This window comes from Microcaecilia unicolor, chromosome 5 (genome assembly GCF_901765095.1).
Source record: "Microcaecilia unicolor chromosome 5, aMicUni1.1, whole genome shotgun sequence".
Lineage (NCBI taxonomy): Eukaryota > Metazoa > Chordata > Amphibia > Gymnophiona > Siphonopidae > Microcaecilia > Microcaecilia unicolor.
In genome coordinates this window covers 21,003,836-21,024,624 of record NC_044035.1, presented here as the reverse complement: position 1 = coordinate 21,024,624, position 20,789 = coordinate 21,003,836, and the positions used below count along the sequence as shown (strand labels likewise).

Genomic DNA, 20,789 nt, shown 5'->3' with positions numbered 1-20,789 from the left:
GCGTCTACACTACTGCAGGCCATTTTTTCTGTGCGCCTTTGTGAAAGGGACTCATAGACTTACAAAGTTACGTGAGTAATCCTACGTAACTTTGTAAGTCTAAGTGCTTTGAAAATGAACCCCTTAGTGTTTTGGGGGTTAATAATATATTATGCCAGTCAGAGCTTTAACAGAGGGAGAGGAAGATGAGAGGGAGGAATGCAGTCTAAAAACAAAATGTGCATTTACAGGGTAATTCTAAGGATCTGCCTAGTTTATATTTATTGGTTCAGATGTTGAATGTTAGTCTTTGTAAGATGTCAAGATCTTATTGGAAATTATAAGAACATAAATGTTGCCATAGTGGTACACACTGAAGGTCCATCAAGGCCAGTATCCTGTTTCCAACAGTGACCAATCCAGGTTACAAGTTCATGGCAAGATCCCAAAACAGTATAATCAGGGCCGCCGAGGGGGAGGGGGTGGGGGGGGGGCAAAATTCCATGGCCCCGGGCCTCCAAGGAGTGCCCAGCGCCAGGGTCTCTCTCTTTCCTGCTTCTGGTGGGACCCAAGTGATCGTGTCCTGACAGGAGCAGGAGAGAGAAAACTCCGGCGCCGGGCCCCTCTTGAAGGCTGGGGAGGACCCGGAGCTTCCGCCAGCGCTGCTCTGTTGAGCGGCTACTTTTCCTCTGTAGCGCACACAGGGGCGTAACCAGACTTCGGCGGGAGGGGGGGTCCAGAGCCCGAGGTGAAGGGGCACATTTTAGCCCCCCCCAGCGCCGCTGACCCCACCCCCTGCCGCCGCCACCACCACCAACAACAACTTTGACCCCCCCCCCCCCCCCGCTGACAACCCTCTCAACCCCCCCTTTTCCTGCCACCAACCCTCCCCCGCCATCGCCATCGCCGTCGCCTACCTTTGCTGGCGGGGGACCCCAACCCCTGCCAGCCGAGGTCCTCTTCTTCCTTCGTTCTGTTTCTGAGTCTGACGTCCTGCATGGGCCTCGCGATCCCCGCCAGCCAAGGTATTTCTTGTTGCGGCAGAGATCGGGTGTCTTCTTAGAGAATACTACCTAGTGGTAAAGTACATGCCATGATTGGAGGGTGCGTATACTTTGCCGATGAGCATGTGCATGGATGGAGTTTGGGCACAGCATACGCAGAGCGCGTAGGTATGTGCTTAAATTATAGAATTCTATCATTTACACATATACATGCTAATTTATTTATTTATTTATTTGTTTGTTTGTTGCATTTGTATCCCATATTTTCCCACCTATTTGCAGGCTCAATGTGGCTTACATTGTTACGTCATGGTGATCGCCATTTCCGGAGTGAGAGATACAAGTGGTATTATATTAAAGTTCATGATTGACAGAGTAGATTAAGCAGTCAAGTACAAAGAGTTCATATTCGGAATGAGAGATAAAGTGGTATTGCGTTAAAGTTCATTCATGGTGGAGTAGACCTTGGTAGTCGAGTCTAGAGAGTTAAGTTTTATCCAGTTCTGGTTTGGGTTTCGTTGTCTGGTATTTAGGATGGATCATTGTGGTATGCCTTATTGAACAGGTTGGTCTTAAGTGATCTCCGAAAGTTAGTTAGGTCGCGCATTTTTTTCACGGCGAGTGGTAATGCATTCCATAGCTGCGTGCTTATGTAGGAGAAGCTGGATGCATATGTTAATTTATATTTTAGTCCTTTGCAGCTGGGGTAGTGGAGGTTCAGGAATGTGCATGCTAAACGTTTAGTGTTCCTGGGTGGTAAGTCTATGAGGTCTGACATATACAGTGGGGGAAATAAGTATTTGATCCCTTGCTGATTTTGTAAGTTTGCCCACTGACAAAGACATGAGCAGCCCATAATTGAAGGGTAGGTTATTGGTAACAGTGAGAGATAGCACATCACAAATTAAATCCGGAAAATCACATTGTGGAAAGTATATGAATTTATTTGCATTCTGCAGAGGGAAATAAGTATTTGATCCCTCTGGCAAACAAGACCTAATACTTGGTGGCAAAACCCTTGTTGGCAAGCACAGCGGTCATACGTCTTCTGTAGTTGATGATGAGGTTTGCACACATGTCAGGAGGAATTTTGGTCCACTCCTCTTTGCAGATCATCTCTAAATCATTAAGAGTTCTGGGCTGTCGCTTGGCAACTCGCAGCTTCAGCTCCCTCCATAAGTTTTCAATGGGATTAAGGTCTGGTGACTGGCTAGGCCACTCCATGACCCTAATGTGCTTCTTCCTGAGCCACTCCTTTGTTGCCTTGGCTGTATGTTTTGGGTCATTGTCGTGCTGGAAGACCCAGCCACGACCCATTTTTAAGGCCCTGGCGGAGGGAAGGAGGTTGTCACTCAGAATTGTACGGTACATGGCCCCATCCATTCTCCCATTGATGCGGTGAAGTAGTCCTGTGCCCTTAGCAGAGAAACACCCCCAAAACATAACATTTCCGCCTCCATGCTTGACAGTGGGGACGGTGTTCTTTGGGTCATAGGCAGCATTTCTCTTCCTCCAAACACGGCGAGTTGAGTTCATGCCAAAGAGCTCAATTTTTGTCTCATCTGACCACAGCACCTTCTCCCAATCACTCTCGGCATCATCCAGGTGTTCACTGGCAAACTTCAGACGGGCCGTCACATGTGCCTTCCGGAGCAGGGGGACCTTGCGGGCACTGCAGGATTGCAATCCGTTATGTCGTAATGTGTTACCAATGGTTTTCGTGGTGACAGTGGTCCCAGCTGCCTTGAGATCATTGACAAGTTCCCCCCTTGTAGTTGTAGGCTGATTTTTAACCTTCCTCATGATCAAGGATACCCCACGAGGTGAGATTTTGCGTGGAGCCCCAGATCTTTGTCGATTGACAGTCATTTTGTACTTCTTCCATTTTCTTACTATGGCACCAACAGTTGTCTCCTTCTTGCCCAGCGTCTTACTGATGGTTTTGTAGCCCATTCCAGCCTTGTGCAGGTGTATGATCTTGTCCCTGACATCCTTAGACAGCTCCTTGCTCTTGGCCATTTTGTAGAGGTTAGAGTCTGACTGATTCACTGAGTCTGTGGACAGGTGTCTTTCATACAGGTGACCATTGCCGACAGCTGTCTGTCATGCAGGTAACGAGTTGATTTGGAGCATCTACCTGGTCTGTAGGGGCCAGATCTCTTACTGGTTGGTGGGGGATCAAATACTTATTTCCCTCTGCAGAATGCAAATAAATTCATATACTTTCCACAATGTGATTTTCCGGATTTAATTTGTGATGTGCTATCTCTCACTGTTACCAATAACCTACCCTTCAATTATGGGCTGCTCATGTCTTTGTCAGTGGGCAAACTTACAAAATCAGCAAGGGATCAAATACTTATTTCCCCCACTGTAGACTGGGGCCTTGCCGCTAATGTGTTCTCAGCTTGGCATTTGCATCAGCTATAAGGCCATTGTAAGTGATCATGCCTTAATGTACACAAGTTTTCATCCATTTGCTCTGGTATTCTGTAAAAGAAAGTAGGTTCCTATTTTTCCTTAAGAACAGGCTTAAAATAAGCACCATGGACAGCGCTTACAGTAGGCACCTTTTATAGAATCACCTTCTTTCCTCCAGATTCTATAAATGGGGCCCAAATTTGGGTGCCCAAAATTGTGTGAGATCCTGAGGTCCACGTGCAAATAAATTAATGAGCCATTAACAATCAATAATTGACTAACAATCAATTATTGACTACAGGCATAGTAAAGTGACTAGCAGAACACCCTCTAACCTTGGCAAACTGGGTTCAATTCCCCCCCCCCCCTGCTTTTTGTGTGTAATGGCAACTCAGGTAACCTTACTCTTGCTCAGTTTCCAATAATCAATGTTCACAAACGAACCTTTTCCGGAGATGGGAAGGTGGTAGAACTAGAGGGCATGAATTGAGGTTGAAGGGGGGCAGACTCAGGAAAAATGTCAGAAAGTATATTTTCATGGAAGGACTGGTGGATAAGTGGAATGCCCTCCCGCGAGAGGTGGTGGAGATGAAAATGGTAACGGAATTCAAACATATGTTAGCGGAGATTGGGTGGTAACACCGGTAATTGGGAAGCAAAGCTAGTGCTGGGCAGATTTCTACAGTCTGTGCCCCGAAAATGGCAAGGACAAATCAAGGTCAGGTATACATATAAAATATCACATATAATGAGCTTATCTTGTTGGACAGACTGGATAGACCGTACAGGTCTTTATCTGCCATCATCTACTATGTTACTAGTACATTAATTGTCTCTAATTTGGATTTGCATATGGTACCGCGTCTAAATCCTCTCAAGTGTGGCTAAGGGAGGGATGTGGCATTCCAAAGAATTGTATGCAGTGTCATAGAATTTGGGGGCTGTGCCCATATTGCATGCCAGGATTTACATGTTTCAGTTGAGGTAAGTCCTCCTGGCCAAAGTAGGGCACTGGAATACGCTCAATACCATTGAGATATACTTTTTTAAATCTTTATTTATAAGTTTTTAGAATAATACAATAATAATAATACACGTGTGTAAGAAATGAACAAGCACCATATGGGTTATCCAATAAATCATCAAACATTTTCAAAGACTAAAATAAAAGCAGCAAACCAAAAACAAAAAGCAAAAAGAAAATAGCAGTAGTTTAACAGAAAATAAAGCAAAACAGTATATGCAAATGTTTAAAAAGAGTTGATTTTACCTTATAAAGTTACATGTAAATATCACTTAACATAGTTGTCTAGCAATGACCGTGTTTTACGGAAGGACAAAATATGACCAAATTTTGTGGCAGCTATTTCCTCATAACGCCTATATGAACAAAGCAAATTCCACCATTCATGAAATGAGACGTGCAGATTATTTTTCCAATGTAAAACAATCAAGTGAAGAGCAAGCGAAATCATTAAATTAAACAATTTTACATGTTTTAGTGGAACTGACAAACCAGGAGTGGATGCTTTAAGGATTAACACTTTAAAAGACATAGCATCTGGAATACCAAATACCTTCTGAAAAATGTCCCAATCAATTTCCAATACGGTTGCAAGTTATGACAGTGAAAAAGCATATGATCAAGGGATCCGACAGCAGATTGACATGACCAGCATTTGATATATTACGATTATCTTTAGCAAGCTTTGCAGGTGTCCAATAGGATTTATGAAAAATATAATAAGTGGATTGTAAAAGAGCAGCAGATAGAGAAGAGTGCATGGTTTTTATTTTTTTTATTTGTTGCATTTGTATCCCACATTTTCCCACCTCTTTGCAGGCTCAATGTGGCTTACAATACATCATGAATAGTGGAAATAAGAAGAGAACAGACGTTTGGTATTACAGAAGGATTTTGGGTTACATGATAATGATAAACAAGAAAGTAATATAACAAGAAAACATTATAAACATGATGGTAGTATAGCAAGAGAACATAATAAAACAGTTTTGGTTACATGTGGGAGAGTTCACATGTGTTGATCTTTGTGGTATGTCCTGTCAAAGAGATGGGTCTTCAGTTGCTTGCGGAAGTCGGTCAGTTACTACTACTACTACTATTTAGCATTTCTATAGCGCTACAAGGCGTACGCAGCGCTGCACAAACATAGAAGAAAGACAGTCCCTGCTCAAAGAGCTATGTAATAAAAGTGAGCCAAGTATAGGACAATCAAGCCATTGTGACATCACTGATGAGGTTGGCTCTTATTGGTGGCCTGAGGCATTATGACATCACAACATTAGCTCTGGTTACGAGACTACTAACCTACTATTTATCACTTCTATAGCACTACAAGGCGTACGCAGCGCTGTACAAACATAGAAGAAAGACAGTCCCTGCTCAAAGAGCTTACAATCTAATAGACAAAAAATAAAGTAAGCAAATCAAATCAATTAATGTGTACAGGAAGGAGGAGAGGAGGGTAGGTGGAGGCGAGTGGTTACAAGTGGTTACGAGTCAAAAGCAATGCTAAGGTGGGCTTTCAGTCTAGATTTAAAGGTGGCCAAGGATGGGGCAAGACGTAGGGGCTCAGGAAGTCTATTCCAGGCGTAGGGTGCAGCGAGACAGAAGGCGCGAAGTCTGGAGTTGGCAGTAGTGGAGAAGGGAACAGATAAGAAGGATTTATCCATGGAGCAGTTCATAGATCGTTTTTAGGTTGCGCGGCAGTGCGTTCCAGAATTTTGTGCTCAAATAGGTAAACGTTGTCCAAAAGAGTTCCCATTCCTTACTGGAAAGTGAAACATTTAGTTCCTTTTCCCAGGCAGAAGTTAGGGTGGAACACATATTCGGTTTATACAATTGTAGGAGTTTAAGTACATAAGTACATAAGCAGTGGCGTACCAAGGGGGGGGCGGTCCGCCCCCGGTGCACGCTGCTGGGGGGGTGCCGCGCGCCGGTCAGCTTCGTTCGTTTCCATGCTCCCTCTACCCCGGAACAGGAAGTAACCTGTTCCGGGGCAGAGGAAGCATGGAAACAAATGAAACTGACCGGCGCGCGGCACCCTCCCAGCGGCGTGCACCTAGGGGGGGTGTTTCGCCGGGATGGGGGGGTGTCCTTTCGCCGGGGGGGTCGCACTGCACCGGGGGGGGGGCGCTGCACCCAGGGGCGGGGCGCATCAGCGATCCGCCCCGGGTGTCAGCCCCCCTAGGAACGCCACTGTACATAAGTATTGCCATACTGGAAAAGACCAAAGAGCCCAGCATCCTGTTTCCAACAGTGGCCAATCCAGGCCACAAATACCCGGCAAGATCCCAAAAACGCTGATGCAGATTTGGGTGCCATGAGGGATTGACATAAACTATTGAAGCTTGAAGTCGAAGATTGACGAGCCAGTGACGTAGGATAAAGGTGATTAATAAGCTGAATCAGATGCGCCCAAAAGGCTCTATGTGAATGAGGGATATTATAACAGGTACAGAAATCCTGAAAAGGAATAAGGTTAACGCCTGACAACAAATGAACTGGTGACCAAATATTGGCAGAAAAACATATTTTACGAAGTTTAGGAGATGTTTTAACTGGAAATTAAGAGTTATGCCAAATGGAAATATCCATGGAGTTTGACCATTTAACATTTAAAAGAGAACAAACAAAATTTATTGAACGTGAGGAATTTTTTAATATCAAGTGGTCTGCAGCATAGCGAAACCCGTTTATAGTTGGAAGTAAGCTCAGAGGCAGAGGAAATATTTTTTCTATTTCAAAAATGACCCATCTAGGAATATCATGTGAAAAAGATGATGAGTACCACTGTTTGACCTGAGATATCTGAAAGGCTAAATGGTAAGACTTAAAGTCTGGTATATTTAATCCCCCGAGATTTTTAGGAAGCTGAAGTTTTTAGGAAGCCTTGCGTGGGATTGGGAAGAAGAGGACCTTGGCTGGCGGGGGTTGGGGTCCCCCGCCAGCAAAGGTAGGCGACAGCGGGTTGGCGGCGGGAGGGGGGGTCGAGAGGGTCGTCGGCAGGGGGTCCAGGGGCAAATCTATGGGGGCCCAGGCCCCCATGGCCCCATACTGGCTACGCCACTGCTTTGGACCCTCTCTGTGCTGTTTTGTAACTTATCTTGGACATGTCACTAAACCCTCCATTGCCTCAAGTACAAACTTAGGGGCCCTTTTAACACACACCTAACACAGCAAAAATGATCTTACACAGCATTCCACATTAGTTTTACTATTTGTGTGCACTAACCCTGTGGTAATTTTTTTTTTTGTATTTTTTGGAAGGGTGTGTTAGGGACAGAGAATGGAGGTGGATACGTTATTCAGCTAGCACATTCACATTAGCACGCGTTGAATAACTCAGACTTAACATGGAAACCCTTATCACCTTCAAAAAAGGAAGTGGTAAGGGCTCCCGCATGAATCCATTTTTTTTAAGTTCTAATCTTTTTATTACGCAATTTTAGCATAACAGTGGAAAAGAAATTCAAACAGAACAGAACAAGGAGAGCTACAAAGCAAATAGTAATCAGTAAAATAAACATTTGGCACTGATGCTTCTAGCCATGATCATCTAGACCTTGCACATGGTTTCCAAGTGAAGATCACATATCTTTATTGTCTAATCTTCGACCCATCCTTTCCGCAGCGACTGCTTCATATTTGGCCATTAAGCAAACGGAGTCCCACCAGAAAGTGATACTCATACTCAAATGAGATGAGTCTTTCCAAGTACCGCGTTCATTTTTTTTTAATGGCCGCATTCTAAAGCTAACTAACCAGAGAGGGTATACGGCATACATAGAAAATGTACAAACAGAAAAAAGCAACACTGGGCCTTCAAGACTGAGACAACAGGAGTCTTTAATTCACAACTGACCCGACACGGGCCGTGTTTCGACGTTAAACAACACCTGCCTCAGGGGTCAGGGTTTGATTGTGAAATGTGCAAGATGTGTAGGTCCAGTGCCTCAAATAATGAAGAAAATCCTTACAGCCAAGCCATTCTGTCGAAACAGACTGCCGCGATGTAGGAAATAAGCTCCTGTGAAAACCTTATTTCATACATCGCGGCAGTCTGTTTCAACAGAATTGCTTGGCTGTAAGTTAAAGACTCCTGTTGTCTCGGTCTTGAAGGCCCAGTGTTGATTTTTTTGTTTGCGCATTCTAATGCTAACATTAGCGCATGGCCAAAAAATATATTATAGAAAAAGGCCGATTGTATGGCCATGATAGAAATGGGCTTAGCGCATGGGAAAGACCTGCATAAGGGTGTGCTAAGCCCATTTCTTAGCACAGTTTAGTAAAAGGGCCCCTAAAATTATAAACCCTTGGCATGGGGGGGGGGGGGGGGGGTAGAAAAATATATCCTATACCTGAATGAAATTCATCTTGAGCTGCTACTGAAAAGGTATGAGTTAAATCCAAAATCCCTGTGGGTCCTGGAGAAAGCCAGAATCTCAGGGGTCTTTTTACTAAGCTGCAGTAAAAGGCGGCCCTTACGTGCCATTTCATGGGATTTTCCCGTACACTAAGGTCATTTTTACTACAGCTGGAAAATGGTCATTTTTCTCTGTTTCATATTAATAGCCATGCACTAATTTTGCCATTAGTACATGGCCATTAAAAAAATTAGCACATGTGCGCTGACTGACACCTGTTTAGTAGGTAGTGAGGGCTCATATTTTAATACTGCGCTAAACAGTTAGCGCACAGTAATGTGGATGTGCTAACGTCCACTCTGTGCCCCCTGACAAGCCTCCTCCAACAAAAAAAATTAAAATAATTTTTAGTGCATTGATTACCACACACCGATTTGGTAGTTAACACAGGACACTGAGCACGTCCTGCGGTACGCCATTTTGAATTTCAGTATGCATGTGCTGGCGTTTAGTAAAATGGCCCCTCAACAAGCTATGGTCATTTTTCTTGTGCCGACATAAATTGTTGTTGCACGCATGAGCGTATGGGTCTGGAAAAGTGAGGGGGCTACAACTTTTCATGTCAGTTCAATAAATGGTATCACAGGCCACTGAAATGCTCGGAGACCAGAACAAGCAAAGAGTTTGATGGGGAGGGCTGAGAAAATATCGGACTCTTAGCCAGATTACACCATTTTCAGTAATTCCTTCCACAGATCTGCAGATGTTGTGACAATTTTGAACCGTAAAAGTTCATTTTCATAAATCCAACGCAGTCTGGTTTCATTTTTCTCCACACTCTCATTCTCATCAGCTCATCACATGTGTCTTCACAAACATGTTTTGGGAATACTCGTGACCTGGATTGGCAGGTGTTGGAAGCAATATGCTGGGCTACAAGAACTTTTAGTCTGACCCAACATTGCAATTCTTATGTTCTTAACTCTTAATTTCCATGGACATATTTCCAAAGACCAAACACAAATCCGTCCAGAATCTTGGTATGTTTTTATTCCCTCGGTTATTTTACTGGGGCAGTCTAATGTATCCCCGCTGCTTGTGTCTCTCTCTCTGTTCAGGTTGGATATCCAATTACTAACTCCGTGCCATGAATCTTCTTCTGGACATCTTATTCAGCCCACTCCCAACACCCGCCTTGATTGGATTCCTTGCACTCGGAATATCTGCCTTCCTGTGGATGATCTCCAGACCCAAACCCATCAGGTCTCCAATAGACCTGAACAATCAATCAGTGGGAACTCAAGTAAGTCTAAGTTACCAGTTTTCAATCAAAGTGCACTCCAGTCTTGCTCCTGAAACACTATCTCCTGTACCCATGACGAGAAAAAGAACTGAAATAGAGAGTTATTTAATTGTTAATCGTGGAAACAATTGGCTTTGCTAACAACAATTAATTTATTCATTAGTATTTATTAACCCCAAGCTGGCATTATTTTTCCTGCCCTGCCCCCCCCCCCCCCCCATACACTCTGTTCCCTTTAAGCTGAGGGAGTCCTCCGCCTACAGTCCTGCCAGTAGGTGGTGCTATTTCAATATCTTATTTCCAATAGTGAGGGACAAGCAAACTGCAGGGCTCCAGGGAACCTGCCTATCCCTAAAGATTGAAAACACAATATTGAAGCGCCACCCCCCCCCCCCCCCCCAGTGGCAGGAATGCAGTTGGAGGACTCCCCCATTCAGTTTAGAGGGAACAGTGGCACCCCACTCAAAATTCCCTCAACATCTCAGACCCCACATCCCCATGAAAACACATTCCTAATGCTTGCCTACACGCTCACATAGACCCCTTCACACACACCCATCTTATCTCATTATCCCTGGTGTCTAAGATGTCCAAGGCAGGAGTGATGCCCAGTCACTCCTGTCTCTGCCGCTCTGAGTACAACATGGCACCTGTGGCCCCCTAGTGACGGTCTTGTGGTACTTCTGCTAGGGGAAAGGCTTCCATATAAGAGCCTTCCTACAGGGAGGGGGTTTGGGGGTATGGGAGGTCCAGCAGGGGTCCATGAGGGCCTCTAGGAGATAGGGGTGGGGGTGAACATTTACACTGTGTTTTGTGGGAAGGGGGGTTGAGAGTATCTTCAGGGGAGGAGAAAAGAGGATTGTGATTATATTTTAACCATACCAGCCCTTTTATAACCTGCTCCCTATGGCATCAGGACATGCATTAGTGGCCCAGTGCTCCTAGGCAGGTCCAGCTGAAAGGACCATGGCGCCATGAGCCAACCTTTGGTTTGGCACGCCCCTCAAGCCATCCTCCCCCCAGCCTACCTTTAAAGGCAGTTTTCCCCTCCTGAATACCAACAGTGTTTCACTTAATGCTATCCACATTGGCCCCCTGCGTCTTCCCTCTGCCATGCCCCTGTGGAAACAGAAAGTTATGTCAATGGAGGGACCGAGGCACAGCAAAAGGAAGACACTGGGGCTGATGTGCGTAGCATTGGGTGAAATGCTGTCTGTGTTTCGGAAGGGAAAACTATCTTTAAAGATAGACGGGGGAAGGTGGCTTGAGACAGAAAGAGGAAGGGGGTTGCCAGTTCTGCTTTCTTCCCTGCACAAGCAATGCCAAGTAAACTCTGGGCCAGCTTAAGCCCAACATGGGCTTACCACTCGCTATACAGGAAGTACCGCCGGGCTACCACAGCAGCCCGGTGGTACTTCCCACCCCTAGCGCGCCATCATTTCCAGAACTACAAAAATGTATTTATTTTTATAGTGCCAGAGTGTACCAGGCGGTAATCGGGCAGTGCTGCGCTCTGCCTGGTTACCACCAGGTTAACATGGGAGCCCTTACCGCCAACTCAATGGGCACCCAAGGACATGAGGTCAGAGCAAGTGGGCATCACTCCCACTCCACTACCAACCAAGGTCCCCCAGTAAGCCCAGGGACTGGGTTGGGAGGGTGGGGAACCTTGCACTTTGCAGGACAATTGTGAAGGTCTTAGGTCTGGAGGGAGTGAAAGTCTGGAAGAAGTTGCCATGGGTGACTGTATGACTATATGTGGGGGCCTTCCCCACCAGGGGTGAGGGGTTTTCTATGCTGGTAGGTGGGTAGGGTATGCTCAGGGGGGAGATGATACAGGGGAGGGTTCTGATTGCAGTGGGGGGGGGGGGGTTATGCTGGGGTGTGCTGTCAGGGGGAGGGCAGGGAAGCTACCATCAGGGGGAGTGGTGCCAATGCTGGGATCAGTGCCCAGGAGTAGAGGAGTAGCCTAATGGTTAGTGCAGTGGCCTGAGAACCAGCAGAACTGGGTTCAATTTCCACTGCAGCTCCTTGTGACTCTGGGCAAGTCACCTAACGCTCCATTGCCCCAGGCACAAACTAAATACCTGTATACAGGGCCGGTCTTAGGCAGAGGTGACCAAGGCGGCCGCATAGGGCCCCGCGCCTAAGGGGGCTCCGCTGTGCCTCCGCTCTGACCTCCGCTCGCCTCGGATGACCGTCCGCATCATTCATGATGATCCCGCGGCTCGGCCACTCCACTTCTGGGGAGGGGAGGTTTCATGATAGCATTGTGCTTATTATTTCAAACAGTTTTTTTTGTACAAGTTTAGCTTCATTTGTCTTTATTTGAAATTTCATAAATAAAAAAAATTTCTAAAAATGGAATAATCTTATCAATGGGGTGGAGCTAGGGTGGGAGCGGAGCTAGGGCAGGGCTAGGATGGGGCCCCACCAAATTGGTCTTCACAGGGCCCCGCACTTGCTAAGACCGGCCCTGCCTGTATACAATATGTAAATCACTTTGTAGCCACAGAAAGGTGGTATATGGAATTCCACCCCTATCCCCCAATGCTGGGATCAGTGGGTTTAGAAGGCTGCTTCCCAATCTATGTGGAAGGGAAAATTACATTTTTCCCCCCATGTCCAACTTTCTAAAATTGCTGGTTCTTCTGGACGTGAAGGAGCTGGGACGTGCAGCCCTGCTTTACTTTTGCAGAGCCTCTTATAAAATGGTTTGGGAATTACGCATATCATGGCATGGACTTTGGCATTCCCCTCTACATATCCTTTCTAAAATGGTGTGCTTGGGCACCTACATATCTTTATAAAGGAATCCTGCATATCTGCATAAAGGAATTCTGTGCCGAAGGAATGGATCCTCAGGAGCTTAGTCAAGATCGGGAGGCGGGGCTGGTGGTTGGGAGGCGGGGATAGGGCTGGGCAGACTTATACGGTCTGTGCCAGAGCCGGTGGTGGGAAGCGGGACTGGTGGTTGGGAGGCGGGGATAGTGCTGGACAGACTTGTACGGTCTGTGCCAGAGCCGGTGGTTGGGAGGCAGGGCTGCTGGTGGGGAGGTGAGGATAGTGCTGGGCAGACTTATACGGTCTGTGCCTGTGCCAGAGCCGGTGGTTGGGAGCTGGGGCTGGTGGTTGGGAGGTGGGGATAGTGCTGGGCAGACTTATACGGTCTGTGCCTGTGCCAGAGCCGGTGGTTGGGAGCTGGGGCTGGTGGTTGGGAGGCAGAGATAGTGCTGGGCGGACTTATACGGTCTGTGCCCTGAAGAGCACAGGTACAAATCAAAGTAGGGTATACACAAAAAGTAGCACATATGAGTTATCTTGTTGGGCAGACTGATGGACCGTGCAGGTCTTTTTCTGCCGTCATCTACTATGTTACTATGTATAAAATAGCATTAAAATAGGCATCTTTCTCCTCACTTAGCCAATATACCCAGTTTTAAATTGTTTTCTGTATGCCTTTTACCCCATGTTTTACCCCCCAGTTAACAATAGGGGCATTCATAAGGAAGAGTTGTTTCATTTTGTTCTTTCTTTATGGTTTTGTTTTTGTTTTCTTTTGATTTTGATTTTTTTTCAGTTTATTTTTGTTGTATTTTGTTTCTTGCTTATTGTCTTTTATTTCTTCAAAACAAAATAATCAACATGGGAATAAAAGAGAGAAACCAAAACCAAATAATGGGGTCTGTTCTGGGGCCCATCTTCCCAAGCCATTCAACAAAAATTAATTGCAGGTTTGGTCTCCCGATGACTCTTGAGTCCTCCCCTGATCCCTTTGATTCCTTCTTCCCCTATTCACTCTTCTTCAAGGATCAGAATTCATCCTCAGTCATTCATAACAGATCCAAGATTGATGCCATTTAGAAATTTTAAAGGTGCCATTTTGGGGGGGGGGGGGGTGTAAGGGGTTAGGCAATTTTGAAAAAGAAACAAATGAAAACTAATGAAATATATTCATTATCCTTTCATTTTGTTTTCAGTGTGAACTGAAATGAAATAAAAATTTTGTTAAAATTTCCCATTTCATTTTAAATGAAATCATCTCTGAATTATAATACAATTGATGCTTGAATTTTCATAGTAAAGAAATTTAAAATGTTTAAAATATGTCATATTTGAGTCTGGCTACCATCAATAAGTGACCTTACAGCCAAGCATACTACCATCACATCTCGCCAGAAATTATCATATTGCGTAATAATGAATAAAAGATTTATATTGAATTTAATTAAAGGGCTTTTCTATTTTTTTTCAACCTAGATTTTTTGAAAACTGAATCATTGTTCTAGGGCTGTGTTTATGCTTTGCACTTAGGGTGGAGGTCGAAGGTCTGCATTATTGAGAAATGACAAATTGATGTCTTATTATTATGAGGATGCCAAGACTTTGTATGAAGTCTTTCAAAGAGGCCTCCGGGTATCAGGTGAGCTGGACACTAACCTGCTTTTATTCAGATTATATTTATCATTACAAAACTAAAATTAAAACAAACAGGCTTAGGGCTCGTGCACAAAGCTTATTGTGATTGCAACATTTGCTTTAGACTGGTTGGAGCCAATCTAAAACAAACGTTATGTAGTGTCTAATGCACAAAGGGGTTTTGCATGGCTTTATCGAGAATCCCATGCAAATGTATTACGAGCTCATTCGTATAATAGTGGCCCTTTTACAAAGGTACGTAAGGGCCTACACGTGTCCAGCATGCCAAATCAGCATTACCACCCGGCTACCGCGTGCCCCGGGCAGTAATTTTGAATTTGACACGTGCCAAAAACACACTATTTTCTACCACGTGGCGCTTACCTGTGGGAAATGGTAGTTACCACCCAGGTAGTGCTTGAGACCTTGCCGCTAAGTCAATGGGTAAGGTTACAGGCCGAAAATGGACGCGTGCTGGTTTTTATTTTGCCGCACGTCCATTTTCCGGCCCCTTAAGAAAAGACCCTTTTTCCAGGATGTGGCAAAAACCAGCCCGGCGCGTGCCCAAAAGACATGCTCACACTGCCTGAGGCCCCACGACTTAGTAAAAGGGTCCATGTGATGCACAGACAGGAGCACCTACCTTCTACATGTAAAATTTTATGACAGGTCTGGAGCTGTCGGTAGTGTGAGGGCAAATCCAATAAACAATCAAGTTCAAATAACAGAGGTCATTTAGCCCCAGATTCTATACAGCGCACCCAGCATTCTGCACCGAAATCCAAGTGTATTCTGTAATCATGCTTAACAAGCTAATCAGCATTAACAGCACTTACCAAACAATAATGAGCACTAATTGGCAATAATTAGAATTTTAGTGCACACCTCGCTAAACATATTATGTAATGCACTGCGCCTGAATGTGCGCAAGCAAAAAGGGGCTTGGTTATGGGCAGGGAAACGGGCATTCTAAAATTTGCATGCACTGTTATAGAATATGGCCCTTTGCGCCTAAACCTATGTGCCAGGATTTACGCCATGTTTTCATTGGTGTGTAAACTACATTGGTGTGTAGTTTTAGGCGCTAGGATATCAACTAAGCATATTCTATATACTACGCCTAAACCTAGGCGCTACTTATAGAATACGCTTAGGCGGAAATGTTTTCCACACTGATTTGTTTAGGCGCTGTATATAGAATCTGACCCTTAATGTAATATCTACAAAAGAACAAACCAATGTAGATAGTTAATGCAAGAATGACATGCTAGTCCCCAATGAAAACTTATTTTAAAAGTATGTAATGCGTTGGGGGGGTGGTTAGAGGGAAGGATGAAGGGAGGGGAAGGGGGGACAAGGGAGGGTTTTTTTTGTTTTTTTGAAGGATAAGGTTTCAAACGCTGGGTAGTGAAAGATGCAGAGGTTTTTATTTATTTATTTATTTATTTATTGCATTTGTATCCCACATTTTCCCACCTATTTGCGGGCTCAGTGTGGCTTACAATACATTGTGAATGATGGAAATACAGTTTGTTACAATGCGATTATAGGTTACATTGTGAAGAGTTATGGAAGACAAAGTCAAGTCAAAACATCTTTGGGGCATGGAAATTATTGAATGTGACATTGGGGAAATGATAGGATGATCGAATAATATCAAGAGGGCGTTAGGGTATGACAACTTTATCTGTGGGTAGATTTTAGGTGTGGAGAGAATACAGGGGAAGAGAATTCAGAAGAGAGTGTATTGATGCATTTCTATTAGTGTGTATGGAGTTCATGTGTTTTGGTCCTTGCAGTAAGTTTTTTCAAAGAGATAAGTCTTCAATCGTTTGCGGAAGTCGGTTAATTTGTAGATCGTTTTCAGGTTGCGTGGTAGTGTATTCCAGAATTGCGTGCTCATATAGGAGAAGGTTGATGCATGTAGTACTTTGTACTTTATGCCTTTGCACTTAGGGAAGTAAAGATTGAGGAAAGTTCGGGATGATCTTTTGGCATTTCTGGGTGGCAGGTCTATTAAGTCTGACATGTATGCAGGGGCTTCACCGTGAATGATTTTGTGAACCAACGTGCGTACTTTAAAGGTGATATGTTCCTTGAGTGGGAGCCAGTGTAGTTTCTCACATAAGGGTGTTGCACTTTCGTATTTTGGTTTTCCGAAGATGAGTCTGGCTGCTGTATTCTGGGCTGTTTGAAGTTTTCTCAATATTTGTTCTTTGCAGCCTGCGTATAGTGAGTTGCAGTAGTCCAGATGACTGAGTACGAGTGATTGCACTAGGTTATAAAAAGCTGTTGAAATACAAATTTTAGAGGGAGGTAGGATGGGGAGAAAATGGTGGTGGGGGGGGGGATTTTGATGACAATATTGTTCACTTATTGTGGTCTGTTAATTTAACCTGTAATGGTTAAAACTCTTTGTATTCTGTGCTTGTTGACGGTTTATTTGGTTGAGTCATCAATAAAAATTGTTGAAACATAAAAGTATGAAATGCCCTCAGATAATCATGACTTCACTCATATAGCGTCCAATAATAGATACCTTCAGAATGAATGAGGTTTAATTTCTTTCATTGGATCATTTCTAAAAATACCAACACCATTTAAACCATGAATTACTTCAAGTGTTCAAAACATAAATGTCCTTTTAACAAATTCTACTAAATGTGTATTAATAAATCAAAAGGACTAGAAACCCATAACTTATGTTAATGTTGACCTCCGTATCTATTCACTTAAACGAAGCTCCAATGAAAAGGCTCCTCCAACTTTGGGCCTACCTCAGATGCACCTTGTATACATTCACCATACATGCCCAACCACGGGTTTCATCAACCACTACTGTTTCGGTGGCATCTCTCCACTTGAGCAGTTTGTCAGACGCGGATCTTCCTAATTCTGTAACACTGTGCACAAATCCCATGAACACCCCTGACCCACCCACGCTTCTCCTATGGCCATGTACCCTTTTGGGGATCTCCACAACTAAGAGGTCCTTTTACTAAGCCGCGGTAAAAAAGTGGCTTGCGGTAGTGTAGGCATGGGTTTGGGGCACGCACAGAAATATTTTTCAGCCCACGTACTAAAAATACCTTTTAAAACTTTTTTCCGAAAATGGACGTGCGGCAAAATCAAAATTGCCACACGTCCATTTTGGGTCTCTGACCTTACTGCCAGCCATAGACCTAGTGTTAAGGAATCTGCGCAGTAACGACTTACGTGCGTCAGATGCCACTTGGCGCGTGTCCTCTACGCGCATCCAAAAATCAAAAATATTTTCCAGACGCATGCCAAAAATGAAATTGCCGCAAGAGGCACGCAGTAGTCGGCCGGTAAGTTGATATCGGTGCATGTTGAGTGTGCTTAGAGCCTAACGCGGCTTAGTAAAAGGGGCCCAGAGTGTGTTATGTGCGATATGTTGTTAGCCATAGTATTTCTTGAACAGGTAGGTTTTTAGATCTTTTCTGAACTTGGTGATGCTTCTTATTTATTTATTTATTTATTTATTTATTTTATTACACTTGTACCCCGCGCTTTCCCACAAACAGCAGGTTCAATGCGGCTTACATAGTAAATAGAATTACAGAGTATTATATGGAGAATATAATAACTGATATAGACAAAGTAAAAATAAGGTTTAAGAGTATGTGAATAAACATGGAATGGTAAGCAAGGCAAGATAGACAAAGGAAAGAGAATTGGGAAGGGTATGGTGTAGGGAAGAAGGAGACGAGAGGACTGGGAACGAGTATAAGGAGTTGGGAGACATGGTTTAGAGTATAATCATCTTCGGAGCAGGAGTTTAATGGGTGGGATATAGTGTTAAGTTGGGACGTTGGTTCTTATGAATACCATATTATTAACTGTTCATCCTATATTCTATTTTTTGTTCCATTTTTATATAAGATAACGGACCGTGTTTGGGCTATAGGAAACCAAATGAACCTTACCGGTGGCTGAGCTACAAACAGGTGGGCATTTCTAGTTATTCTGCAATCTTGCTTAGTATGTTTTTCAAGCAGCAGAGAAATGGAAACCTCCGTGCTTTTCTCTTGGCAGGTGTCAGACAGAGCTGAGTTATTGGGGTCGGGGCTTATACACAAAGGATGTCAACCTTCGCCAAGCCAGTATGTGGGTATCTTTGCTCAGAATAGACCAGAGGTAAGTTAGTCCTACGGTAGTAAAAAAGTGATGAGTATGTGGCATACTTGGAAAATTCATGCATCCTTCTTCTGTTAGGTACACCAATTAAACCAGACAACAGCAGGAAAGGATATTTAATGAGGTGCTAATTGCCTTCAACAAGTAGGTCAGAAGAACCGAAAACCATGACAAAGCCATTTAAGATACCAGCAAGGGTGTTCATAAGTTAACGAGGTTGTTTGCCTTTGCTCTACTAATAAGACTCTTGTAAGCCTTTGAAATGTGATATATATAGGTCGGTAGCTCCCAGGCCTGTCAGTGACCCCATCTCTATAAAAACACATGAGATATATCTGCATGCATTGGAAAGACAGGGCCCTGAATAAGGATGTGTAAAAGTGAGTTTTTGATTTTGTGTAGGACTTTACATTATAGCCTATGGCAAAACTTGTAACCTGGACTGGCCACTGGATACTGGGGCTAGATAGATCCTTGGTCCGTCTAACCCTGTAGGGCAATTTTTTTGTTCTTATTTTCCATTGAGTTTTCACATAGAAAGCTTAATTATTTGCCGTTATCCTTACTTTCTTCCAGTTTTCTGTTTCTGAATGGGAAACTGTGGGAGCCATTACTCAGTCCACGACACATGCAACACTGATGTGGAGGGGCATCTTCGATATGACATCTAAAAATCAAATTTTGGACGTTTCAGCAAAAAAAAATTCATCTGCCACTTTGTGCCACTTTTTAGACGTTTTTCTGTTTCGAAAATGAGCCCCTAAGTTTACTATGTGACCCTTTTAGAAAGGTGCGTGGAAAAATGGGCTGCAGTAGTGTAGGTGTGTGTTTTGGGCACGCGCAGATCCATTTTTCAGCGCGCCTGTAAAAAAGGCCTTTTTTAAAATTTTTGCCACAAATGGACGTGCAGTAAAGTGAAAATTGCCACACGTCCATTTTGGGTCTGAGACCTTACCACCAGCCATTGACTTAGCGGTAAGGTCTCACATGGTAACCATGCAGTAATTGTCCACGTGCATAGAATGACGATTACCGCCCGGTTTCTGCCGTGCACCAGAAAATAAAATTTACTGCCACGCGTAGTGGGCACGCGTCAAAAATGAAATTACCGCAAGGGCCGCGCGGTAGCTGGGTGGTAACTCAAAATTGTCACACGTTGGGTGCACGTAGGCGCCTACACGGCTTAGTAAAAGAGCCCCACAGTGAGATTCCCAATTGCATTCTGCTAGAGAGACAGTAAAGTAGAGACTGATGTTGAACCTTCCTAGTGAAGAGGCAAAGCCCCTTTTAGAACTCATTCTGCATTATTATTTACAGTGGCCACTGTTAACAATTAGGGTCCAAGAAAGCAAAGGGCAGATGGTCTGCAAACTCCAAGATGGAAAATCAACAAAGCAGATTGTTATGAAAAAAATATAATTTATTAATAGATATTAAAAATTATATACAGTACAGCCCGACACAGGCCGTGTTTCACCCAGCAGGGCTGCTTCAGGGGCTACACAATGATCCTCTACTGTCAAAATATGGTAGATTTGATGAAACCAAATGTACTGAAGACCGCAGTCGTGAATCTTCTAGTATATATATATCGAAAAAAACAGCTCAACCGAATAAACCAGAAAAATGTGCTGACATAAGATATGTCGGACACTCTCTTGAGTCTGGTAATGGGTTTTTTTCAGCATTACCAGAATCAAGAGAGTGTCCGACATATCTTATGTCAGCACATTTTTTTGGTTTATTCAGTTGAGCTGTTTTTTTCAATACTAGAAGATTCACGACTGCAGTCTTCAGTACATTTGGTTTCATCAAATCTACCATATTTTGACAGTAGAGGATCATTGTGTAACCCCTGAAGCAACCCTGCTGGGCGAAACACGGCCTGTGTTGGGTTGTACTGTATATAATTTTTAATATCTATTAAAAAATTACATTTTTTCATAACGATCTGATTTGTTGATTTTCCACTGTTAACAATTAGGCACCTCAACATTTTCATAAATACTGATAGGAACATGACACTTGTGGAGGGGCATTTTCAAATGGGGATGACCATCTCTAAGGGCGCCCAACTCTAAGGAAGGTGCCACGAAGGGGCGGGGCAACGCGTATTA

At 43.9% G+C, this 20,789-nt stretch overlaps 1 protein-coding gene across 3 annotated transcripts in view; it reads left to right on the top strand.

Moving 5' to 3' along the window:
- Positions 1 to 20,789, top strand: part of ACSL5 (acyl-CoA synthetase long chain family member 5) — a 96,355-nt gene that overhangs the window by 25,349 nt on the left and 50,217 nt on the right. For all 3 annotated transcript variants that reach the window (XM_030202733.1, XM_030202732.1, XM_030202734.1), the window contains exons 2-5: positions 9,911 to 10,095; positions 14,410 to 14,518; positions 18,418 to 18,482; positions 18,571 to 18,672. In XM_030202733.1, coding sequence (XP_030058593.1) covers positions 9,940 to 10,095; positions 14,410 to 14,518; positions 18,418 to 18,482; positions 18,571 to 18,672 — 432 coding nt within the window. In that variant the 5' untranslated portion in view covers positions 9,911 to 9,939. The remainder of the gene's footprint in view (positions 1 to 9,910; positions 10,096 to 14,409; positions 14,519 to 18,417; positions 18,483 to 18,570; positions 18,673 to 20,789) is intronic.